The sequence below is a fragment of the Salvelinus sp. IW2-2015 genome, linkage group LG27, assembly GCF_002910315.2.
Source record: "Salvelinus sp. IW2-2015 linkage group LG27, ASM291031v2, whole genome shotgun sequence".
Taxonomy (NCBI): Eukaryota; Metazoa; Chordata; class Actinopteri; order Salmoniformes; family Salmonidae; genus Salvelinus; species Salvelinus sp. IW2-2015.
This window is the reverse complement of record NC_036867.1, coordinates 31,026,625-31,053,216: the sequence shown is the minus strand read 5'-3', so window position 1 is coordinate 31,053,216 and position 26,592 is coordinate 31,026,625. Positions and strand designations below refer to the sequence as shown.

Sequence of the window (26,592 nt, the reverse complement as noted above, 5' to 3'; positions counted from 1 at the left end):
ATAAAGGTGATTTTTTTTACCGTGATTAGACGGTCACATGGAATTTGACTGCCTTCATGACCGCCAGGTGTGACGGTAATACGGTAACCGCAACAGCCCTAGGCACAGCACACAATGGCTAATATAGCACACTGTTTTACAGGTCTATTGTGGCACGTATTGTGTGCTGTGCCTATTGCAAAAAATTATTTTATGGAACTGCTTTACATTTATGGAACTGCTTTACATTTATATTACTTTATATAAAAAGTATTTTATGCAACTGCTTTACATAACTTGCCACAATAGCCCTGTATCTGAAGACTTCTTCTATATATAAGGCTACTGAAAATGTAAGACATACTTGTGTCCCAAACTTACATTGGATCCCTGTCAGATTCCCGTCACCTAAGAGCCTCATACGCACCTACAAGTTCATCCATGGCTTGCCCCYTCTGACCTGCTCTATGCACACACCCACTCCTGCGGTCTCTGTTCCTCAGACTTGGACTTCTCACCCTTCATATACAAAAGCTATGAGTGTGACAAAATTGCATGCGACTTTGTAGTAGTGAGGAAACACATTGAGGATCAAGTTAGTCGATACCATACAGGCTTATAGTAGCCAAATCAGACCTTGTAGGTGTTTAATTTGAGCCACCCCAAACAACGKCCAGTTTCTCTTCGCACAAATACTTCACTGAGCACCAGAACAGTCACATTAAAACATAGGTATATTTAATTTCAACTGTATAATGCATACATATGATTAGTTTAAATAATTATTCTGAAAATTAATAAGTGGTGCTGAATTTCAATGAAATCATTTACATAAATTTTTTTGGGGGGGGATTTCATTGACCAATGACTGTTGRAAAAAAAAAAAATATCACCAGACAATTCCCAATGGCATTATTTATTTTTGTGAGTGTGATTGATTCCATCCCTTCCAGCTATTTGCCATTAAATAATATATAAAAAATAAGACAATAAATACAGCTGGACATAAAATAAGATGAGTACATAGACGAGCACTGATATCACTAGTCTTCATATATCAGTTTTCCTGACCAGTTAAACACCCTTGTACACACCGAGGACACATGGAAGTTGCAAAGACAGGCCCGTGTTGCTGTAGGATCGGGCCAGTACGTTTTGTATGTGGAGTCTGAGTGGGAGGGGTTCTCTTTCATTAAGATGGCCAGATAGAGGGAACAAGCCTTCTGCCTTTCGTCCTGGCGGTGAACACTACTTTCTGTTTGTGGGATTATGCTAGATGCAAGCCCAGAGGTCTAGGAATACAGGACAGGAGTATAGCTGAGGGGGTGTGCTAAGGCCTCAGGCCCAAAGCCCTCATTGGCCTCCAGTAGATACCAACCACACCGGCAGACACAGAGCAACAACCAGAACTTGACCGGCGACACAGTACAAAAATAGGTCAATAAGCGAATGAAAATCGCATTTATACAAGCGAATTTCCCCTCCTTCTAAATTGTTGTTTCTGTTAAAAGAATTGTGCTATGATAAGTGCTCTCCCTGACACAGTTACCGTAGCAAAAGCGAATGTCTGAGAAAAAAGGGAAAAAAAGGTCAGACACCACATTTACTAAACATAGAATTTACCTGCTCAGCATTCAAGTAAACCACAAAGTCATACAGAACACATGATGGTAACACTTCAAACAGACGGTCACTTTCAGACAAAAAGTAACTGAAAACAACCAAGTTCAATTTCATCCCATTGTTCTCAGGTTTCACCGATACTTGAATAAGTGAATTTCAGTGAACCTTAAAACCTGAACAACCAAAAACAAGGCAAAAATAGGTCCTCTTCCAGAGCCAAAAGCATGTGTTCGTTAGTACTCGGATTAAGTGCATCTCCCACCTGCTCGAAAACAAAAATAGTTTATTTTTCCTCTAACATATTCCTTCGAGACAATTTGTTTTTGGTGCAGCCTTTGCACACAGTCAGTCAGTACAGTGATTCCTCTGGAATAATATGTACATATTGAACAGTTTGTACAGTGGCCAGAGGGTGGCACTATGACTACAGCAAAGGATAGAGGATTCAGCAGGGTTTGGGGGGCAAGGGGCTGGAAGTGAGTGAGGAGGAAAAATGAAGTAGATATTGCTCACGCACACACACACACACACACTGGCCCCGTCTTTCCTTCATCTATCACAACTTGCCATGTCATGCATAGACAGAGACACACACCAACCAATAACAAACAACCACAAACCAAAAGCACCCCTGTCCAAACACACGTTAGTTTGTTCCATGTGTGCCTCATACAGAAGGTTGTGTTGGCGATCAGTGGAACCAGYAAGCCAGTCACAGGTGCGCGGGGGGGGTTCTATGCAGAACAGTTTTAAGCGGTTTACTGTGTCCACGGAGGACGAACCAATAATAGAGCTAGTATTACAGGTACACCAAACCCTCTTCGCTGACAGTGGGGGGAGAGAGGGGTATTTTCATATGAGAATTCAGTGAATACTGAAAAAGATTGACAAGATAAAAATACAGCAGATGGAACTCTCAGGCCAGAACAGGAGCAGGGCCAGTGGTCGGCCAGCAATGAGTCCTGAGAGGAGAGCCAGTGTCAGTTCCCTGCCGCCATGCCACGTCCCGGTTCCAGAACCACAGCCAGGAACCAAACCACAGAGGTCCAGGCGTGGTGGGGGCACAGCGGGGGGCGGGGCAGCGGCCCACAGGGGTCATGTTACGTTAACCTCCATCACGTGGTCGTCAGTAACAGGCAGCACCAGCACCTGCCGCCCCTGGCTCCAATAGAACACCTGTCCCGGACTGAAGGGCTCCAGGCGGGGCATGGGTAGACCYCTCTGCTGCTCCCGCTGCTGCTCCCCACTGCCCACCGAGTGGACGCTGCCCCGGCTACGGATGCTGGCCGTGTCGCCCTGGTCGTCCAGACCTTTGTCCAGCAGGGACATGGTGTCGTTCTCTAAGCAGCTGTCTGTGAGCGGCCAGAGAGAGAGGGAGACGAGTGCATGTGACCGAGTACAACACATGCTGTAATAACACCTTTAAGCAAATCATCTAAACAGCGTGTAAGAGGTCGACAAAGACGGCACAAAATATAAACTACCATTTTGTTAAGTAATGGGAGACATGCCTACGGACTGAGCTTAAGTACCGTTCTGCAGCTGTGGGTTACATACCTGTGTCCGGCTGAATGGCTGGGACGGCACTGTGGGGCAGGTACTTGAACACTTTGATGTTGGGGAAGGGCAGGTGCCCGGCGAACAGGGGCATGACCTCCATCTGAACCCTGTGTGTGGCGCTGGCAGCCACGGGCATGGACACCACCCCCGAGCTCTTGCCACACACCGCCCAGTTACTGCTGTTGTCCACTACTGCAGACAACACACACCGGGGTAGACAGGTAAATAACGGACATGGACAGACACACACACACACACACACCTTCCCGTGTCCTACCTTCATACATGAGCTTGGTGGTCCTCAGGCCCTCTATTTCTGTAGACTCCTCCTCCTCCCCTTCAGTCTCGCTGGACTCCGCCTGCCGTGTGATGGATACCTCGAGGCCACAGAGGGCGCCGGTGCGACAGTGCTGGTCGCCAGACGGCGGCAAGATCTCGGCCTTCAAGCTGTAAAGGGTCTGGGGAGGAGGGGTTAGCAGAGTCCACGGTTAGCAACATCGAGCGAAGTTCGACAACCAGAACGGCGTTTGTTTGTGGATGAGAACAGGGCTGTGTTCATTCATTTTGCAATGGGAAACAAAAAAATGATGTGTTTTTCTTCCATGTGATGCCTAATGATGGGGACCCAGAGGTGGGTCTGGAGTATACGCACAGAGACCCGGTCCAGCTGGAACTCGTAGCGGTAGGGTTTGAAGGCTGTGTGTGCGTCCGAGGCGGAGACGGGCGCGAAGCTGGCGGAGAATGCACACTGCAGGCACAGCGGGAGGTGTTTGACCCAACGCATCTCCCACAGGCAGAACACGGACTGCTGACTGCACACCGTCTGAGGCAAAGAGGATCAGATGAGTGAGTGACAGATGAGTGAGTGACAGATGAAGTGTGTGCACGGTCAGTTACTCACCTGTTGTGTTTTAGCATTGAGTGAGAGCAGCTCCACCGGGATTGTGGGCTGGCGCTCTGTCAGGGCCGGGTCCGCCAGGTGGAAGTTTGTGTCAGACACGTTCTGGAGACACACCTGTATGTACTTCCTGTGTGACCAGTCAGATCAATATTTAGATTCTCAACGTCACCATAGATTCCTTACTAAATGACTGAGCAGACACGTCATTGAATAGACACAGAGGGCGCCGATTTTTTTTGTTTGAGCATTTCAAATACTGTAGACGAGAAGGTATATTACCCAACGCAAGTTCCAAATACTGCAATTGGAAATTGCATTGCGTGCATCACTCAGTAAATAAATAAAAAAAAGTTCAAATTTAATCATGCTGTATTTCTTTGCACACATCTGTGACTGTGTGACAAAAATGTTTCCCCATACAGTAAAAGCAGATGGAGTGTGTGTGTCCTACCTTTTCCCAGCAGAGAGTATTGAGTGCTTGGCTTTGAAAGGGACATAGAAGGTTAGGGATATGAGCGTGGAGTAGATGGACCAAGGACAGTCGATGGAGACCTATGGAGAGAGAAAGAGAACACACAGGGCTGTAAACATCTGTTAGGCATGGTCATGTTCATTAGGGCACAGCGTAACAAAACACTTTCAAACATTTTGAGGCGGAATACTCATTGGACAAATCCAGGTAGTCCCTCCGTTTCAGTCTGTTGTCTTCCGTTGGGTGCCTAATGAACATGACCCTAAAAGATGACATAAAGGTGGTCCTGGGGTTAACTCTATTGGCTAGGAGGACAAACGGTCTTCTAACCTTCTGGTCGATGTTGATCATGCCACTGTCTGCGTGGCTGTGGCTCTTGGGCCGGTGGCGGACCTCGCCGTTGGTGAGATGCTCGATGTCGGGCTTGAAGGGCGTGGGGGGGATATGGCACAGCACCTCCAGCTGGAACTCCAGGGTGTGGTAGGGAGGGGTGGGGGGAAGGGAAATGCTGGTCACCTTCTCCGATGACTGGACGGAAAGAGCACGCTCCCCCACGCGCTCTGCAAAGAGATGGAGAGAGGGTGCGAGAGAGAGAGAACAGAAAATAGTTAGCAACAGCATTAGTAGGGAAAGGCAGTCAGCATGGAAAGCTAAAGGTGTCTCCCCCTATGGACCGAGGGTCATTGATCTCCATGGTAACCCCCAGACCTGCCTGGGCTAATATTAGTGATTGGAAGCATTGGCTAGTTAAACAAAAGGTGTGGATTGCAGTCTCTCCTCGTCTATAGACTACTTTCAATGTAACGAGGAAAATTTGTTCATTTGGATGAATTATCCCTTTAACCTCTCTGACCCTTGACCCAGAGTGGATGGAAGAAAGGCTGACCTCCCGTGCTGGACAGGATGGTAGCAGAGCAGCAGCTGGAGTGGAGGATGGGCATGGAGTCTGTATTGCTAAGCTGCAGTGCGTCACCCTTCTTCACACTGTAGTGGCCTGTTGCTATGGTGAACTTCACCTTCTGGGGAATGCCTGCCAACAGGTTGTCTGGAGGGCAAACACAGATACACACGGTTACACAGTCACAAATGTAAAAAGACAAGGATGACCCAGTCCAACAGGCAGTGATTAGCATCCACTGTTTATGGCAAAAGAGGGGGACAGAGGGCCAGACAGACGGACCTGAGAGGGGCTCGATGGTGAGCTGAGGCTCCTGGGAGTAGACCTCGTACTGCACCACAGGGTAGATGTGAGACTGGACAAACTGGACTCTCCCCACGCTCCCGCACAGCTGACGTAACGTGTATGAGCCCGGCTCTCCAGTCTAGAGAGAAAAGGGCGAGAGTGGAGAGAGGGGGAAGAGAAAAAGAGAAACCGACAAGGAGGGATAAAGTAACACTTGACCTCTAATCAACAGCGTTCCCCATTCTGTTTTAATGGAGAGGAGGCAAGGAGATTACAGATTTCTTTAGACAAATTGAAAATGAGCCATGGGGTGGACTTGGCTTCGAGACATGACTATTGATGACCTTATAGGAGGCTGAAAAAAAACGTACCGGGGCCGTGAACAAGATGCTGTTGTCGCCGGGCTGCAGCGTTATGTCTCGTGCCCTCAGCATCTGGGCCCCGTCGTCCACGGCAACCGCTGCCGGGAGGGCCCCGGCGGTGGGCGTGTCCAGGGAGGCTGAGCTGTCGTGGCGCCGCAGCAGCAGGTGCATGTTCTTACACACCACCCCCGTGGAGTTGAGCGAGCTGTCCGACGGGCTGCGGTCCTGCATTTCGTAAAGCTCCAGTGCGGGGGGTAGCGAAGCGCCCATCCCGGCCCCAGCTAGGGGGCTTCCATGGGGGAACAGGACCACCCCGTCCCCCTGGCCTTGTGGTCCCTGGCCTGTCCTCCTCTGGGTGCTGCCCGCCCGGCCCCTCGCCCCGCCTTGCTCCAGGCTGAAGTGGAGAGTGGCAGCCAGCTGCTCCACCTGCACGGCCACAGGCATCAGGCAGCGCACGCGCAGCTCCAGCTGCAGGGCGGCACCCACGTGCACCACGGCGCCAGGCGGGCTGAACTGCATCTGGCGCAGCTGGGCGAATGCCGCCATGCTCAGAGCCACAGTCTGGTCTGGAGAGACGAGAGGAGGATGAGAGAGGGAAGTGACAGAGGGCATGGCATTACATGGACACATTGTGAAGTCAGAGTTATGTTGGTCTAGCCTGGGTGCCAGTCTTTCTCCTTATGGAATTGTCAGGCTTGACAATGACAATGGAGCAATCAAAAGCACAAACAGATCTGGGGACCAGGCTAATGTTGATCAGTCTTGGGGGAAAAACTAGCCACTATTTACATGTTTGACCAGTTTAGTTGGCAAGTCTCTCAGAAGTTGAGACAACCAGACAAGGATCCTTGAATTTTTCATTGTGCAATTAGAAGCTTTCAACTTTCTTCCTGCATCAATGAGAACAAACAACTGGCTGTTCCTGCCATGTCTCGAGTGTACGTGGTGTGTGTGTGTGTGTGTGTGTGTGTGCTCACCTGAGGGTGCCGGGGGCTGGCTGGCAAAGGTAAGGATCTCCTGGCAGAAGTGCTTCCTCTCCTCCTCTGTCAGGTTGGCGTCGCCCGCCAGCAAAGCACTGGTCTGCAGGTAGCTGGCACAGTGAGTCAAGGAAAGTTGAACTAGAAGATAGCCAGGTGTCTGTATCTTGACTATTTCAATGCAATGGGAGAKTGAAAGGAGAGAGAGCCTACAGAAAGGATTCCCTACCGAGCATGCGGATTGGATAGGGGTAAAATAGTAGCCAACCTTCCGTTGTGGTCATTATTCATCTAGCTACCCATGATGGAAATCTTTAGTGCACCCACTCATTTAACGGATGACCTCTCAAACAAGTGATCGCACAGAAGGCTGGGTTGTGTTCAGCAGACACAAAATGGGGGAAAGAAATAATACTCCGAAACGGTATGAACCAGGGAGGTACTATCTTTCCAATAGGAGTCCCACGTTTTTGTTTTCCATTGAAAAAACGTTGCTACGGTTGGCCCTATTGAACATGACCCTGGGTCATATAGAATGTACACCAATGAAGACATTGTCCGTGTTGAGAGCCTCTAAACCGTGATGTATTATGGGTAAATTGTGGCTGACTGACCTACAAATAACATTGAGTAGTTATTTATGATGCAAGGTGATTCGTAATCAGTCTCGACTAGCCTTTAAAATTGGTTGCAATGTCAAACACGCCCACTGAGACTGATTGACATTGGGTCATATACACTAGGCACAGAACAGAAAGAAAACAGAAGGAAACAGGCAGGGACTACCTGAACTTCTCCAATGGCAAACACTTGTTTTGTTTTGCAACAGTGTGCTATAATGAATACGACCCTGTAGTGAGGTGGTCAGTGTGTAAACTCTTTGTCAAATCATGAGGTCAGTGATCTTCAAGTCATAAAGTCAGAGCTCTAGAAAGGAGGCCTGAAAGAGGCTCGAGTTTCCGAGTTGGAATTCCGAGTTGGATGACCATTCAAAACGATTTTTCCCCAGTCGGAGCTTGTTTCCCCTCCCCCCCATAGTTCCCAGTTGTTTTGAACGTAGCATTTTTGAAGGATACTCTTCAGTCTGCTGCAAGAGCTTCTGACACTCGGCCATCTGCTTCCTGGTATGAGTCACCTGCAGGCTCCACCCCTCTGCCACGTAGGACCTCAGAGAGTCATCAAGGAAGCCCTCTGCTCTCTCCGGGACACCTTTCTTCCTACGCACACACAAACCACACACAGTTAACACCGTTTTTAGTCATTTAGCATCAATCAATCAGAGCAACCCTACAGTCTTTCATTCAGTAGACATTAGCACATTTAGCTGACCGGGGCTAATCATTTTCCCAGCAACCTTCATCGTTTGAAAACTTACAATACGTATACTGCATTTAATCGAAATGATTCCCTCAAACACAATTCAGAGATGGAGAGTGAGAGGGCAGAGAGAACACAGAAAAAGATAGAAAGAGAGAAAGGCTTACATGTAAAACTCAGCTAGACTCTTTCCAATGAGCCGGGATGAGCGCATCCTGCCTATGGTTCTGTACATCTCCATAGCAGCATGAGACAGCTCCTGAAAAGAAGGAGAGAGAGAGAGAGCGAGAGAGCGAGAGAGAGAGCGAGAGAGAGAGAGAGAGAGAGAGAGAGAGAAGGATCATCAGAGGACAAAGATGGCATTCACTAAATAAGAATGTTTAGCTCTGTGATGGCTTTCTGCCCCAGTGCCTAAAGAGAGCGGGCCTGGAGGGCAACGGGGCCCAATGAACTAGATACCAAAACTATAAACAGAGGCACTCTGTCTAGGAAGTGTCCCACGCACACACATAACATGATGAAGCATAATCAAGGCTCTTAACAAGGACCACTGTAACTGGCTACACCATTATCCACTTAATCATCATGGCACTTACCAGATAGTGTTTTTCAAACGCCTCCACAGACGATAAGGCCTCATTGAGTTTTTTGTAAGGGCTCTGCAGGCTGTTGACTGGAAGAGAGAACACGGGAGAGACACTTAGACTATCTCTAAAGACCATTTCAGCTTTTTCCTTAGCGCAAAGAACTTCCAAGTCCTCACAATGATGTGTTTGTGTTGACAGTAAAAGTAACCMACTTCAACCTCAAACAGAGTCATCTGCACAACAGAGGGCTAAGCGGTTTTGACATGGCACACAACACAGCACAACCATTATCAAATGACACCATCCAACATTATCCATTATAATGCAATGCTCAGGTACTCCTACTTTATAACTAAGGGCCTATTGTGAACCAACTGGGTCTCCAGCACACCTGTGTTATCCAGCTGAGCTAAAGCCTATGGCATTAGTGTGTGTGTGTGTATATAATACCCGTCTCTGGTCTCTCTTCCCCCAGGCCAGCCAGAAGGTCTACGGTGCGGTTTAGGTCCTCGGAGGTGGGGCCCTTCTCGGCCACCAGGCCACACAGGTAGCCCAGAGACTTTAGCTGGGAACACAACAACACACGCGTCACAACATACATAGGGCCACAATGACAAGCTGGAAATGGAGTCTTACGACGATCACCAGAAAGTGTGTTATCAGAGTTTCTTGACCAGGTAAAACTCCTTGGGCCAGTTTCGCAGACACAGATTAAGCCTAGTCTTGGACTAAGAAGTACTTTTAATGATGATCCTCCATTGAGCATACATCCAGAAAACAAGCCCCTTGTGACTTTAGAACGGTGTAGGTCCTCAGGGCAGGGGCTAACACAGTGTACCTGCAGTGGTGTGTCTTAGAATCAGAGGTGCAGTAGGTACAGTGCATTCGGAAAGTATTCAGACCCCTTGACTTTTTCCACATTTTGTTACGTGACAGCCTTATTCTAAAATGTATTAAATAATATTTTACCCAATAAATCTACACACAATAACAAAGCGAAAACAGCTTTTAGAAATGATTGCAAATTCATTAAAAATAAAAAAACTGAAATACCTAACTTACATACAGTTGAAGTCAGAAGTTTACATACACCTTAGCCAAATATATTTAAACTCAGTTTTCACAATTCCTGACATTTAATCCTCGGAAAAATTCCTTGTCTTAGGTCAGTTAGTATCCCCACTTTATTTTAAGAATGTGAAATGTCAGAATAATAGTGGAGAGAATTATTTATTTCAGCTTTTATTTCTTTCATCACATTCCCAGTGGGTCAGAAGTTTACATATACTAAATTAGTATTTGGTAGCATTGCCTTTAAATTGGGTCAAACATTTCCGGGCAGCCTTCCACAAGCTTCCCACAATAAGTTGGGTGAATTTTGGCCCATTCCTCCTGACAGAGCTGGTGTAAGTCAGGTTTGTAGACCTCCTTGCTCGCACACGCTTTTTCAGTTCTGCTCACAAATATTCTATAGGATTGAGGTCAGGGCTTTGTGATGGCCACTCCAATACCTTGACTTTCTTGTCCTTAAGTCATTTTGGAAATATGCTTGGGGTCATTGTCCATTTGGAAGACCCATTTGCGACCAAGCTTTAACTTCCTRACTGATGTCTTGAGATGTTGCTTCAATATATCTACATCATTTCCTGCCTCATGATGCCATCTATTTTGTGAAGTGCACCAGCCCCTCCTGCAGCAAAGTACCACCACAACATGATGCTGCCACCCCCCTGCATCATGGTTGGGAAGGTGTTCTTCGGCTTGCAAGCGTTCCTCTTTCCTTCAAACATAATGATGGTCATTATGGCCAAAGAGTTCTATTTTTGTTTCATCAGACCAGAAGACATTTCTCCAAAAAGTACAATCTTTGTCCCCATGTGCAGTTGCAAACTGTAGTCTGGCTTTTTCCATGGCGGTTTTGGAGCAGTGGCTTCTTCCTTGCTGAGCGGCCTTTCAGGTTATGTCGATATAGGCCTTGAAATACATCCACAGGTACACCTCCAATTGACACAAATTATGTCAATTAGCCTATCAGAAGCTTCTAAAGCCATGACAAAATGTTCTGGAATTTTCCAAGCCGTTTAAAGGCACGGTCAACTTAGTGTATGTAAACTTCTGACCCACTGGAATTGTGATACAGTGAATTATAAGTGAAATAATCTGTCTGTAAACAATTGTTGGAACAATTACTTGTGTCATGCACAAAGTAGATGTCCTAACCGACTTGCCAAAACCATAGTTTGTTAACAAGAAATTTGTGGAGTGGTTGAAAAACAAGTTAACGACTCCAACCTAAGTGTATGTAAACTTCCGACTTCAACTGTATGTATTCAGACCCTTTGCTATGAGACTCGAAATGTATTTATTTTAATTTAACCTTTATTTAACTAGGCAAGTCAGTTAAGAACAAATTCTTATTTACAATGACGGCTTAGCCCAGGCCAAACCCTAACGACCTTGGGCCAATTGTGCACCGCCCTATGGGACTCCCAATCACGGCCGGTTGTGATACAGTCTGGAATCGAACCAGGGTCTATAGTGACGCCTCTAGCACTGAGATGCAGTGCCTTAGAACGCTGCGCCACTCGGGAGCCCAGGAGCATCCTGTTTCCATTGATCATCCTAGGAGATGTTTCTACAACTTGATTGGAGTCCATCTGTGGTAAATTCAATTGATTGGACATGATTTGGAAAGGCACACAACTATCTATATAAGGTCCCACAGCTGACAGTGCATGTCAGAGCAAAGAGGTTGAAGGAATTGTCCGTAGAGCTCCGAGGCAGGAGTGTGTCAAGGCATAGATCTGGGGAAGGGTACCAAAAAAAGCACACTGTGGTCTCCATCATTCTTAAATGGAAGAAGTTTGGAACCACCAAGACCCTTCATAGAGCTGGCCGCCAAGCCAAACTGAGTAATCGGGGGAGAAGGCCCTTGGTCAGGGAGGTGACCAAGAACCCAATGGTCACTGACAGAGCTCCAGAGTTCTTCTGTGGAGATGGGAGAATCTTCCAGAAGGACAACCATCTCTGCAGGACTCCACCAATCAGGTTTTTCTGGTAGAATGGTCAGACAGAAACTACTCCTCAGTAAAAGGCACATGACAGCCCGCATGGAGTTTGACAAAAGGCACCTAAAGACTCAAGACAATGAGAAACCAGATTCTCTGGTCTGATGAAACCAAGATTGAACTCTTTGGCCTGAATGCCAAGGGTCACGCCTGGAGGAAACCTGGCATCATCCCTACGGTGAAGCATGGTGGTGGCAGCATCATGCTGTGGGGATGTTTTTCAGCAGCAGGGCTTGGGAGACTAGTCAGGATAGAGGGAAAGATGAACGGAGCAAAGTACAGAGAGATCCTCGATGAAAACCTGCTCCAGAGCGATCAGGACCTCAGACAAGGGCGAAGGTTCACCTTCCAACAGGAAAACAACCCTAAGCACACAGCCAAGACAACGCATGAGTGGCTTCGGGACCAGTCTCTGAATGTCCGGAGTAGCCCAGCCAGAGCCCGGACTTAAACCCGATCGAACATCTCCGGGAAAGACCTGAAAATAGATGTGCAGCAACGCTCCCCTACAACCTGACAGAGCTTGAGAGGATCTGCAGAGAAGAATGGGAGAAACTTCCCAAATAGAGGTGTGCCAATCTTGTAGCGTCATACCCAAGAAGACTATGCTGTAATCGCTGCCAAAGGTGTTCAACAAAGTACTGAGTAAAGGATCTGAATACTTACAATACCAGTCAAAAGTTTGGACACACCTAATCATTCAAGGGTTTTTCTTTATTTTTTACATTGTAAATTTATAGTCAAGACCTCAAAACAGCTTTTCACACTCTTGGCATTCTCTCAACCAGCTTCACCTGGAATGCTTTTCCAACAGTCTTGAAGGATTTCCGACATATGCTGAGCACCTGTTGGCTGCTTTTCCTTCACTCTGCAGTCCAACTCATCCCAAACCATCTCAATTGGGTTGAGGTCGGGGGATTGTGGAGGCCAGGTCATCTGATGCAGCACTCCATCACTCTCCTTCTTGGTCAAATAGCCCTTACACAGGATGGTGTGAACATTTCTAAAAACCTGTTTTTGCTTTGTCATTATGTAGATTRATGAACATTTTTTATTTAATCAATTTTAAAATAAGGCTGTGCCGTAACAAAATGTGGAAAAAGTCAAGGGGTCTGAATACTTTCCCGAATGCACTTTATATGTAGGTAGGTAGGTAGTGTACCTTCTCTGTGGCGTAGGTCCACAGGCCGACAGTGTGGGAGCAGTTGGCCTCTAGCTGGGCGCGGTCGCAGCAGCCCTCGATCCTGTGCAGCACTTCCAGACAGCTGAGGAACACCCAGCAGTCCAATGCCCCCTGGACCACAGACACCTACACACACAGGATGAGGCTCTCTAGATTTACATTTTATATACTTTTTTGAATCCACAAACCTTCTCCATCTGCGTCCCACCCACACAGATACACAGCTCATGCACAAACTAAAGCCAATATATAACACCAAAATTGATGTTTCCAACCAAACTCTTTTTGGCAGGAGGCAACAGACTTATACAATGGTAGGGGAAACACTGGATTCTGCATGGCCAGAATCAAAGTGTTTGAGGGGATCAGTTTGAGCAAGATGAGGTGCAYTGCAGAATAGTTCATCTTCATCACATAATGAGTAGTAATTTGGGACCGAAAGTGAGTCGTATGTCAGCAGTTTGGCCCAGTCTGACTGCAATACAGTACTCAAAAACGCACTATACCTCGAGCAGGCGCAGCTCCTGGACACAATTGTGCAGCAGCTCCAGGGCTCGCTGGGTGACCTCCCAGGGCCTCTGGAGAAAGATGAGCAAGGTGCACTGGCGGGAGAACAGGTAGCTGCGCAGGTCCAGCAGGCTGGCCTCGGAGCGCTGGATCAGCTCGCGCTTCTCCATGTCGATGGGCCGCCGCAGGAGCAGCCCGCTCCAGCGTTTCACCGGGGCACAGAACGAGCCCAGCCAGTTGGCCCCGTCTGAAAGACAACATAGAAAGAGACACAACAGACATGGCCACAAGAATAAGATGTTGCCCTGAGAAGTACAGTAAACATACACACAAATAGGCCTATAGTAAAGGTAGGCAGGGCTCTACGCTGACCTCTTTACAAGGAGCACGTGTGCACCTAAGTTGAAAAATGCAGGCGTACACGAAAACATTTTGAAGCACAATTAAATATTTTTGGGGTAATAAAACTGGAATCCTTCATTTTTCTTAGCACACTGGTGCTGCTAAATAAAAATTCCAGGTCACACAGCTAAATATTTAGGCGCATATGCAAGTAAAATGGTCGCACTGTAGAGCCATGGTAGGGGTAGTAAACACTCTACCTCCAGCCCCAAAGTTGAGGACATACTGAGTGAAGAGAGCGTCCAGCTCGTCATACTGGACCAGAGCATCCTCAAACTGCTGCAGCATCTCAAACACAAAGGCCAACTCCTCCTGCACAACACACACACCCCCATTGKTTAAATAGGTTACAACTGCTTCCCCTGTAGTAGAGCATGGATGATTGACAGGTGGTGGGAGTGACCCACCTGCACCATGAAGTAGTCGCAAAAGCTCCAGCCGGGCTCGGTGCGTTTCTCGCGGAGCGTGCGCATGTCGTCCTCGAAGCGGCCCAGGTTCTTGGTGAAGGACATGAGCAGCAAGGTGCGCAGCTTGGTCAGGAAGGAGCTCCACGAATCCTGGGACCGAGACGACTCCTTCAGAGGGTCAGACAGAACCACACACCTGAACCATGTGGAGGGGAGAGAGAGTGGGGGGAGGTGGTGTTAGAGAGAAAAGTCCTCCTGGAGAGTCACACTCCTGCAGGCTTTTGCTCCATCCCTCATCTAGCACATCTGATTCTACTAAATGAGTTGCTCAGGTCCTTGATAAGATGAATCTGGTGTGTTACACAACAGAAATGGATCAGAAGGCAGCATGCCCAGTAGATCTCCAGGAGGAGGGTCCCTTGGTAGAGAAAATAGCTCAGATTCTGTTCTAACAAGAGACCAGAGCGGTGATGTCGCCGACCTGTCGCTCTGCTTGTTGCAGAAGTCGTTGCGGATCTTGTCTACGATGGAGGTGCGTGGCAGGATGTTGGTCTTGTTCTTCTTCTTGGCTTCGCTCTCCACCACCACGATGAGCCAGTCCACCGAGCCGTGCAGCCGCAGGGTGCTCTGCCACCGCAGCATGTCATCCTTCACCGACGCCTTGTACATCTCTGTGTCCTGAGACACACACACACACACACACACACACACACACACACACACACACACACACACACACACACACACACACACACACACACACACACAAAACATTAAAAACACCTGCTCTTTCTATGACAGACTGACCAGGTGAAAGCTATGAATCCCTATTGATGTCACTTTTTAAATCCACTTCAATCAGTGCAGATGAAGGGGAGGAGACAGGTTAAAGAAATATTTTTAAGCCTTGAGACAATTGAGACATGGATTGTGTGCCATTCAGAGGGTGAATGGGCAAGACAAAAGATTTAAGTGCCTTTGAACAGGGTATGGTAGTAGGTGCCAGGCGCACCGGTTTGTGTCAAGAACTGCAACACTGCTGGCTCAACAATATCCTGTGTGTATCAAGAATGGTCCACCAMCCAAAGGATATCCAGCCAACTTGACACAACTGTGGGAAGCATTAGAGTCAACATGGGCCAGCATCCCCGTGGAACGCTTTCGACACCTTGTAGATTCCATGCTACGGATGCAAACTGACCCTCATTAAGCGGTCAACAAACAGTAAAACATTTTCCAAACAGTAAATGCTATCAGATCTGTTCCCGCCCTAACAATGTGAGTCATCCCAAGGCAGGAAGGCAGGCGACAAGCATAGGCCCAAAATAAGCCCATAGAAACTAATTGGACTTGTTTTGGACAGATTTAGGCTAGAGTGAAACCTCTCGCTTCGCCTCTTCCTCTATGATACGATGCATGCATAACAAGGACCGGCCATTTTTCATTAAGAGTTTAACGGAAACATGCAACAATAGCAAGCCTATCATCTTAAGGTCAAAAGGCTATAGCCTATTATTGAACATGCAACTCCTGTAATGGAGCAGCCAATAAAACGTCATTTTCAAACATTTGCCAAAATGCAATTAGTGGAAAACACAGCTCAAAACAGCGCACCTAATGTTCCATATGTGAAACGGAGATGAAAAGGCTACTTTAAAGCAAGATAAGACATGCCTCATTATTTGAAGTAAAGTAAAACGTTCAGGTTTCAAACAATTATACTGCCTCAAGCTCACACTGCAAAGTGGTGGGTGACGGGCTGATAGTCAATGGTAGACAGGCTATAGCCCATGCATCCGAATGGCGAATGGAAGGCGCCCTTTACATGTTGAGATTTAGAAATAAAAATAGCATTAATACACTAGACGAACACACAAACAGCTATTGGAGCTCTTGTGAATCATAATACGGTGTTGAATGTTATGATACCAACAACGCCGGTCTGTCCAATATGCTCTCACTAAATCAAATAGTGACTAGCTGACTACTCACACAACAGTCTGTCCAGTATATGTGCAGGAAGGGAAAGGTGAGCAGGGCTCTGTTTCCATCCTTAGGAAGTAGCTCCTCTTTGAACTGAACAAAGTTGGCCTCGAGGTGAATCATCTTTGGTGCGCGTCCGTAGGACCTTCAGATGAGGAGACATTGGCATTGAAAACAAAGGAACTTAAAACAGTCAGACACACACTCAAACACGTATACACACAACTTTGCACTAACCACACAGTTGCGCATGCCTGCACACACACATCTGATAGCGAAGTGCAAACATCCCAATAGCTCACCTCCTCCACTCCATGGGCTCCTTGGGTAACTGATGTGCCAGAGAGGTGTAGAGGGAAGTGAACAGGCTCTGGTCGCCAGCACCTGTGTGTCGGGGTTGAGAGACAGAGTAGTGAAGAAGAGAGAAAGGGAGAGCAGACAGCTAGTCTGTGCTTCCAACCAGCATCTTATTCTATTTTCAGGGATCAACGAGATCTGTGACTCATTTGTTTCGTTACATTTTATTAGCTAGCCATCTAGTTAGGTCTCACTGCACACCTTAGGCTACATCACCCAGAGCAACAGTCTGAGTTTGCAACATAACAGCACTATTTGTGTTGAGACGATAGCGAACTACACTAGCTAGCTAGAAAATATGTTCTTTAAAGTACGTCCTGTCAGGGTCTTGTCTAGGTTGCCTCTTCAACCTCAGGAGGCTGAAGAAATTTGGCTTGTCACCGAAAACACTCACAAAATTTTACAGATGCACAATCGAGAGCATCCTGTCGGACTGTATCACCGCCTGGTACGGCAACTGCTCCGCCCACAACCGTAGGGCTCTCCAGAGGGTAGTGAGGTCTGCACAACACATCACCGGGGGCAAACTACCTGCCCTCCAGGACACCTACACCACCCGATGTCACAGGAAGGTCAAAAAGATCATCAAGGACAACAACCACCCGAGCCACTGCCTGTTCACCACGCTATCATCCAGAAGGCGAGGTCAGTACAGGTGCATCAAAGCTGGGACTGAAGAGAGAGACTGAAAAACAGCTTCTATCTCAAGGCCATCAGACTGTTAACCAGCCATCACTAACATCGAGTGGCTGCTGCCAACATACTGACTCAAATCTCTAGCCACTTTAATAATTAAAAATTGGATGTAATAAATATATCACTAGTCACTTTAAACAATGCCACTTTATATAGTGTTTACATACCCTACATTACTCATCTCATATGTATATATACTGTACTCTATACCATCTACTGTATCTTGTCTATGCCGTTCGGCCATCGCTCATCCATATATGTATATGTACATATTCTTATTCATTCCTTTACACTTGTGTGTAAACGGTAGTTGTTGTGAAAATTGTAGATTACTTGTTAGATATTACTGCATGGTCAGGACTAGAAGCACAGGCATTCCGCTACACTCGCATTAACATCTGCTAACCATGTGTATGTGACCAATACAATTTGAACTTGTCATTGATACATTGACAGACCTCTACTTGTAGCTCTTCTTATACAGGCCTCGTTTGATTAGTAGCTTGTTAACTAGCTAGCTAAAAAAAGCACGAGCCGACTATGTAAAATAAGACAGTGAGGGGATGCCGAAATGCTGCATAAGGAATAGGCTATTTTGTTGGCTAGTCAGCTACTAACTGTAACCAAGCTAGCAAGCTATGCCCTTTTCAAAATTGTCAATGTAGGACTTCTGAAACAATCTTTATAAAACTGTWTACGGTAGCTGGCTAGCATGCCGGTTAGACAAAATAGGTTAATCTGCAGCGGCCACTGCATTGGTTGAGGCAGCAACCACTGAGGTATACTGTAGCTAGCTACAGTAGCTACAGTAGCTAGCTTCGCCAAGCAAGCTAACATTGCTAGCTAGCTAACGTTAACGAGACAACTCAAAGGTTAACTAACATGTCACAATCGGCTTGTTTTCCATTGTGTAGATTATTGGCGTTTCTTCATGGGTCTCCATGGATTCCGAGAGTCAACATTAGTCCTCCATTTGAAAGTGAACAATATCACTAGTGTTGTTATCAGAGCTGTACATTTCTGTTTGTATCGTATTTGGGCCTTTTTCTTTTTCATTTCCTGTATGTCCCTGACAATATGACGACATCCGGCACAAAGTCAACGAGAATAATGCCGCGTTCATGACTTCATGATTTGACCTCGTTTTTCTTCCCGAGTTCCCAGTTGTCTTAAAAGCACCATAACTATTATGTGTGTGTGTGCGTGCGTGCGTGTGTGTTGGAGTGTCAATATAAGTATGTGTGCATAGTCAGAACGAGTTTGTGCAAAAGGGGTCAATGCAGATATTCTGAGTAGCTATTTGTTTAACTATACTGAACAAAAATATAACACAACATGCAACAATTTCTACGATTTTACTGAGTTACAGTTCCTATAAGGAAATCAGTCAATTGAAACAAAATCATATGCCAGTCATATATGGATTCCACATGGACTGGAATATCAGAACAAAATGCATATGTTGGTCACAAATACCCCCAAAAAATGGCCTCACTATGGGCATTCAAATAGCCATCGATAAAATGCAATTGTGTTCGTTGTCTGGCTTATGCCTGCCACTAATCCATCCCCACCGCCACCATAGGGCACTCTGTTCACAATGTTGACATCAGCAAACCACTCGTCCACACAACGCCATACACGTAGTTTGCATTGAACGTACTGCCAAATTCTCTAAAACGACAATGTTTAAAAAAAAAAAAACATTATTATAACTAGCATCATTAACAATTCTTATTTACAATGACGGCCTCACCGGCCAAACCCGGACGACGCTGGCCATTTGCGCGCTGCACTATGGACTCCCAATCACGGCCGTGTTGTGATACAGCCTGGATATGTAGGTGGCCTATGGTAGAGAAATGAACATTCAATTATCTGGCAACCTGCTGGTGGACATTCCTGCAGTCAGCATGACAATTGCATGCTCCCTCAAAACTTGAGACATCTGTGGCATTGTTTGTATGACAAAACTGCAAAAAACTGCACAGAGGGATGTAACACTTTTGTGCGTATGGAACATTTCTGGGATCTTTATTTCAGCTCATGAACATGACCAAACCTTTGTATGTTGCGTTTCTATTTTGGGTCAGTGTATTTAGCAATGTTGTTACTTGGGGATAGAAGCTTGGGTAGAAGCTGTCCAGTATTTACACGTGTTTGTAGAAGGTAGGATTGGGGGGCAAGTGTTTAAACTGTGCGTTTTTAGCATGATAATAAGTCTTTAGCCGCCGTTGTGCGCGGTGTGCGCGTGTTTGTGTGTGTGTGTGCGCGTGTGTGGTGGGTGTGTGTGTGTGTGTGTGTGTGTGTGTGTGTGTGTGTGTGTGTGTGTGTGTGTGTGTGTGTGTGTGTGTGTGTGTGTGTGTGTGTGTGTGGTGTGGTGTGCTATGTGAAGTCGTGAGGTTGTGTGTGTGTGTGTGTGTGTGTGTACTAAGGTGTGGAGAGTCAGTGCAGGTGGTCAGTCCAGTTCAAGTGTTAAGCAGTTTGATGGTTTGTAGATAGAAAGGTTCGCTAAGCCTTTTGGTATCAGACCTCATGTTCCAATACCGTCTGCCTGATGGTAAGGGAGTGAACATCTTGTGTGTGGGGTCCTTGATGATACTGCTGGACTTCGTCAATATACAGAATATACAGTATGTCCTGGATGACTGGCAGCACAGCCTCAGTGATGTACTGGGCCATCTTGATCTTGACATGTTCCCTCTGCTTCCTGAAGTCAACAATCAACTCCTTTATTTTGCTGATGTTGAGGGAAAGGTTGTTGTCCTGGCACCACAATGCCTGTTCACTTATCTCCTCCCTATAGGCTGATTCATCATTGTTGGTTATCAGGGCTATAACCGTTGTGTGGTCAGAAAACTTGATGATGGAGTTGGTGTCGTGCAAAGCCATGCAGTCATGGGTGAACAGGGAGTACAGCAGAGGGCGGAGGACACACCCCTGGGGGGCACCTGTGTTAAGAGTCAGTGTGGAGTAGGTGTTGTTGCCAATCCTCACAGCCTGTGGTTTGCTCGTCAGGAATTCCAGGATCCAGTTGCAGAGGGTGGTATCCAGACCCACGGTGTCTGAGTTTGGTGTTGAGCTTGGAGGGAACAATAGTGTTCAATGCTGAACTGTAAATCAATGAACAGTCAAATTGGAGTGGGTCCAGTGTGCCTGGTATGCTAGCCTTGATGTGAGCCATGATCAGTATCTCGAAGCACTTCATGATGACCAAGATGAGTGTGACGGGGTGATAGTCATTTGGGCATGTCACCTTGTTTTTGTTGGGCACTGGGATGATTGTGGTCTCCTTGAAGAAGGTTGGACTACGGCTTGGGACAGGGACAGTTTGAAGATGTCAGAGAAGACACCAGCCAGCTGGTCAGCACACACTCTGAGGATGCAGCCAGGGATGCCATCTGGGTTTGGGCTGACGGCTTTGTGAGTATTCACTCTTTTGAGAGTTTTTCCTCACGTCAGCCTCAGCGTGTGAAAGGACCTGGTCATCCGGAGCAACGAGAGTCTTCCAGATTGGCTCGGTATTGTTTGCCTTGAAGCGAGCAAAGAATGTGTTAATATAACTGCAGTGTCCAATTTACACTAGCTATTACAACAAAAAATACYATGCTATTGTTTGAGGATAGTGCACAACAAAACACTTTTATCACGGCAACTGGTTTGATACATTCACCTCTGAAGGTAAATAATGTACTTACATTCAGTAATCTTGCTCTGATTTGTCATCCTGAGGATTCTAGAGATAAAATGTAGAGTAGTTTTGTTTGAAAAAAATCTATTYWWATATTCAAATATAGGAACTGGGTTCTACAGTTTAACCCCACTGTTGTCTCTGGCTCCACACCCCCCAGCCAAGTTCTTTATTTTGATGCATCTCCTGTATGATGGCCTAGTCAGTCAAAAGAGAAATGGGTGATCATACCAGGCTGATTATAACAGCATGACAACTTTGGAGCATTACAGGTCTGAGTAACCTCACCGATGTCTGCACGTTAAAGCTCTACTTCATAGCTAGCAGAACACTTAACATGTTCATGTATACACATTGTATAACCTGCTCACATCCGGCTCTGTGGCTTTTCTCTCAGAGCTSAGGAGTCTGGCCTCCTTCAGAAGAGCCCAGAGCTTTTTCAAATCAAAATCAAATCAAATGTTATTTGTCACTTGCGCCGAATACAACAGGTGTAGACATTACCATGAAATGTTTACTTTACAAGCCCTTAACCAACAATGCAGTTCAAGAAATAGAGTTAAGAAAATATTTACTAAATAAAGTAAAGTTTAAAAAAAATATGTAATAAAAAAAAGTAACAATAACGAGGCTATTAAACAGCGAGTAGCAGCAGTGTAATACAAAGTGTGTGTGTGGGGGGGGTGGTGGTCAATGTAAATAGTCCAGGTGGCCATTTGATTAATTGTTCAGTAGTCTTATGGTTTGGAGGTAGATGGTGTTAAGGAGCCTTTTGGACCTAGACTTGGCGATCCAGTACCGCTTGCCGTGCGGTAGCAGAGAGAACAGTCCATGACTTGGGCGACAGGAGTCTTTGACAAATTTTTGGGCCTTCCTCTGACACTACCTAGTATATAAACTCAGCAAAAAAAGAAACGTCCTCTCACTGTCAACTGCGTTTATTTTCAGCAAACYTATCATGTGTAAATGTTTGTATGAACATAACAAGATTCAACAACTGAGACATAAACTGAACAAGTTACAAAGACATGTGACTAACAGAAATTGAATAATGTGTCCCTGAACAAAAAATCTAAAGTAACACCAGATGCATTTTAAGTACTGCAGTGCATCTCCTTCTCATGGACTGCACCAGATTTGCCAGTTCTTGCAGTGAGATGTTACCCCACTCTTCCACCAAGGCACCTGCAAATTCCCAGACATTTCTGGGGGGAATGGCCCTAGCCCTCACCCTCCGATCCAACTGGTCCCAGACGTGCTCAATGGGATTGAGATCTGGGCTCTTCGCTGGCCATCGCAGAACACTGATATTCCTGTCTTGCAGGAAATCATGCACAGAACGAGCAGTATGGCTGGTGGCATTGTCATGCTGGAGGGTTATGCCAGGATGAGCCTGCTGGAAGGGTACCACGTGAGGGAGAAGGATGTCTTCCCTGTAAGAGACAGCGTTGAGATTGCCTGCAATGACAACAAGCTCAATCCGATGATGCTGTGACACACGCCCCAGACTATGACGGCCCCTCAACCTTCAAATCGATCCGCTCCAGAGTACAGGCCTCGGTGTAACACTCATTCCTTCGATGATAAACTCAAATCCGACCATCACCTGGTGAGACAAAACCGCGACTCGTCAGTGAAGAGCTTTTTTGCCAGCCCTGTCTGTGCCCATAGGCGACATTGTTGCTGTCGTGGAAATATTGAATCAAATATTTCTCAGATACCGAACATGTAAATCAAAATAGACTTTTTACAAAGTAATAGAAGCCACGCAATTCCATGTAACAACGGAACTCTCTTGGTACAGACCGACGGCTTTATAGGTTTCCACCTTCAGATAACACACATGGTCACTCCCCTCTATTGTAGATGATTAACACCCCTTGGCCTCTCGCCACCATTATCTTAAATGTCTGCGCAAGAGTGAAGGTTCCCGCGAGAGAGTAACGGTTAATGTGATTGGATGTTAATTATTTGACTAGGCTACCTGTATTTGACATTGTGTTGTTATTTCGCTGAACACTAGATTCTTTAATTTGATGTTTGGCAGTGAAACGAGGCTACTCAGGCGAGAAAAAAAACTCACCCAAATGTATAGCCCCATTGGAAAATATAAATGTACTGTTTGAAAATGTGAAGAAAAAACCAACATGTGATTCGCATTTTTATTTGGCGTACCCCAGACTGCATTGTGCATACCCCTGGGGGTACGTGTACCCCACACCTGCTCTAGGGCTACTACCAAACCAGCCCTACTGTTTTGGTGAGTACTTATCTCTACACATTAATTGACATTTACTATGAAATAAAAGAAGCCAAACATCTAACTGATGGAGCTTTAGATTTTCCTACTCCAGTTTAAAGGAATACGATTATTTTAGAGGAATGTGACTTGTATTCACACTATTTCACAATGATTAACATTGTGTTTAACACCATTTCACAAGGTTTTCTGAAAAAAACATACCTCTTCACCATTCACTAATCAATCACTTCTATAGTTCAGATTAAATAATTTGGTGTGAGGAACCAATAACAAAGGGAGAAATGCAGAGAAGCAATTTGACCATAAGTACACTGCTCAAAATAAAAGGGAACACTTAAACAACACAATGTAACTCCAAGTCAATCACACTTCTGTGAAATCAAACTGTCCCTTAGGAAGCAACACTGATTGACAATACATTTCACATGCTGTTGTGCAAATGGAATAGACAAAAGGTGGAAATTATAGGCATTAGCAAGACCCCCCAATAAAGGAGTGATTCTGCAGGTGGTGACCACAGACCACTTCTCAGTTCCTATGCTTCCTGGCTGATGTTTTGGTCACTTTTGAATGCTGGCGGTGCTCTCACTCTAGTGGTAGCATGAGACGGAGTCTACAACCCACACAAGTGGCTCAGGTAGTGCAGCTCATGCAGGATGGCACATCAATGCGAGCTGTGGCAAGAAGGTTTGCTGTGTCTGTCAGCGTAGTGTCCAGAGCATGGAGGCGCTACCAGGAGACAGGCCAGTACATCAGGAGACGTGGAGGAGGCCGTAGGAGGGCAACAACCCAGCAGCAGGACCGCTACCTCCGCCTTTGTGCAAGGAGGGGCACTGCCAGAGCCCTGCAAAATGACCTCCAGCAGGCCACAAATGTGCATGTGTCAGCATATGGTCTCACAAGGGCTCTGAGGATCTCATCTCGGTACCTAATGGCAGTCAGGCTACCTCTGGCGAGCACATGGAGGGCTGTGCGGCCCCCCAAAAGAAATGCCACCCCCTGAGGAGCCTACTCACTCGGTAGCCTCTGCAATGGATATCAAACTGGCGGACAGTGATGACTCTCCATCTGTCCCCATCTCTGCTGAGTTTAGCGAGGCCTTGCAGGAGAGCTGGGCCTCTGTCAGGGGGCGCTTCCGACTCACAGCAGAGACTGGACCATGGAGTTATGTTGCGGGGGCAGAGTCACTCGGCCTCTGGGAGTACCCGACCATGGACACCATGATAGCTGCCCTGGAACTCTCGACCGGGAGATTATAGAGTGGAACCCGCAACTGAATCCGGGACCCTCCAGAGTCTTTGATCTGGACTTGAAAGCCACATATGGGTCCATCTGCTCACCAACGCGGCCATGCTGCTGCAGGCCTACCTGCAGGCCTACCTGCAGACTCTGTTGCCCCGGCTGCGGGAGGGCGCAGAGGAGCTCTTTCTGGAAGCGATGGTGTCTTGACGGCTTTCCCTGCTCCAGAGGATGTGGCCGCGCCAACAGACGGGCACTGGCGCAGGTGGTTACCTCTCAGTGCCATCTCTGGCTGGCCCAATCCCGTCTACCAGCTGCTCTCCAGAGCACATTTGCCACTCTTAGTAAGAACTTTTCAGAAGTTATTCTTGGAAGTTGTGAGCTTAAGTGTGATGGGTGCAAAGGATTTACTTCAGTTTCCTTGAATGAAAATACTATTGTGATATCATTAAATTACGGTTGCATAACTGCTTGTGCAAAGGTTTTTAAATGCGTAATTTTTGCACATCAAGTGCAAGTTGTCTTCAGCCAAGAACAGCGAGAGAATGAGGCCGACTTCTCCAAAGAACTAGATGTGGTCAAGGTCTGGAAATGAGGAAATGGACAAAAAAATATGTAAGCAAGGCTGGCAGTCTCCCTCAAACACATGCAATTATGATAATGCCCTTTTAGTGTAAGAGCTGTTTGAAATAGCGTTCCTAACCTCTCTGCAATCAGTGGTGATCCGTCATTCAGGGCAGGGGCTCTCACATTTTTTGTTGTTGTTGGTGGGGTTGCCTCTTTTGCATAATATTTTCACATTAATACGTGTAACATATCAGTTTGTAAAAAAAAAGTAAACATTGAGTTATTAAAGGCCTCCATACAAACATGGTCTTGTTTTTGCTTTCTTAAGGCAGCTCCAAAATGCAGGCGTTTCAGCCTAGCTCAGTGCTTTCTGTGGTGGTGGGGCAGCCAGCGGAAAATACGGAGCGTAGGGGTTGGTAATGTTCTCTAGTTGCGCCGTGATTGGCTCAGTGTTCTGTCACTCATGGGACACCACATCGCTGCAAATCTATGGGTAGAGCTTGAAAATGCATGCCCCTTCGGTGCTGCCACGTTAGAGGTGCCCATCCAAGAAGGCTCAGGGTCATTGGCCGAAGATAAAATGACATCAAATCTACAGTAGCTTTTGATTGGACTGATCATGTCAACGTCATACTTTCAAAATCTTAGCTAGCTGTCATCATCATGAATCAAGTCGCCAATCTACTGGCAAATCATTTTTAATCCTTGTCATATGAAGATAAATTATAGATAAAAAGTATCGGTGCTCATCGGCATTAGACATAAACATTACACAACAAGTTGGAAATCGCAAATTCAACAATGAGTGGTTTGGAAGGAATCAGTAGCTAACTGCAAGCATTGCAAAGCAATCACTAGCCTGCTATTCAGTGGAGTGGGTGTGTGGTCCCAATCCTCGGTTTAAGGTTCTTTTCCAAGCTTAAAATGATAGACATTCAACATTGGCAATGCTTTCAATCCAGCATGATTTCTGCCATGCTCAAAACGACTGTTAACTCAGAACTTGGAAATCTGACTTCAGTGAGTTCAAGACACCTGGGAACTCAGGAAAGGTTATCCAACTCGGAATTGTAAGTCGGGAACTCGGGCCTCTTTCTAGAGCTACAACCTGAAGATCACTGACTTCATCATGATTCGAGATTGTTTCCCCCCCCCAGTTCCCAGTTGTCTTGAATGCACCATAAATCCAGAGAAATGCCAGACTTTGATGACAAAGTTTAATGACAAAATTTGCCCACGAAGGACCACGGCGCCACCTTCCTGTTCAA

The 26,592-nt window shown here is 46.4% G+C and overlaps 1 protein-coding gene across 1 annotated transcript; it reads right to left on the bottom strand.

Moving 5' to 3' along the window:
* Positions 1–829: 829 nt before the first annotated feature.
* On the bottom strand, positions 830–18,638 carry trappc10 (trafficking protein particle complex subunit 10). Its single transcript, XM_023972667.2, has 23 exons — positions 18,447–18,638; positions 16,814–16,895; positions 16,521–16,656; positions 15,010–15,206; positions 14,529–14,724; positions 14,322–14,433; positions 13,719–13,966; positions 13,192–13,338; positions 9,412–9,526; positions 8,971–9,047; positions 8,542–8,633; positions 8,134–8,274; positions 7,058–7,170; positions 6,090–6,646; positions 5,716–5,857; positions 5,422–5,580; positions 4,866–5,095; positions 4,515–4,615; positions 4,064–4,190; positions 3,815–3,985; positions 3,440–3,620; positions 3,160–3,354; positions 830–2,954 (listed from the first exon to the last, which is right to left on the bottom strand). The coding sequence occupies exons 1-23, from the start codon at positions 18,505–18,507 to the stop codon at positions 2,698–2,700; spliced, it is 3,837 nt and encodes a 1,278-aa protein (XP_023828435.1). The 5' UTR covers positions 18,508–18,638; the 3' UTR covers positions 830–2,697.
* Positions 18,639–26,592: the final 7,954 nt, after the last annotated feature.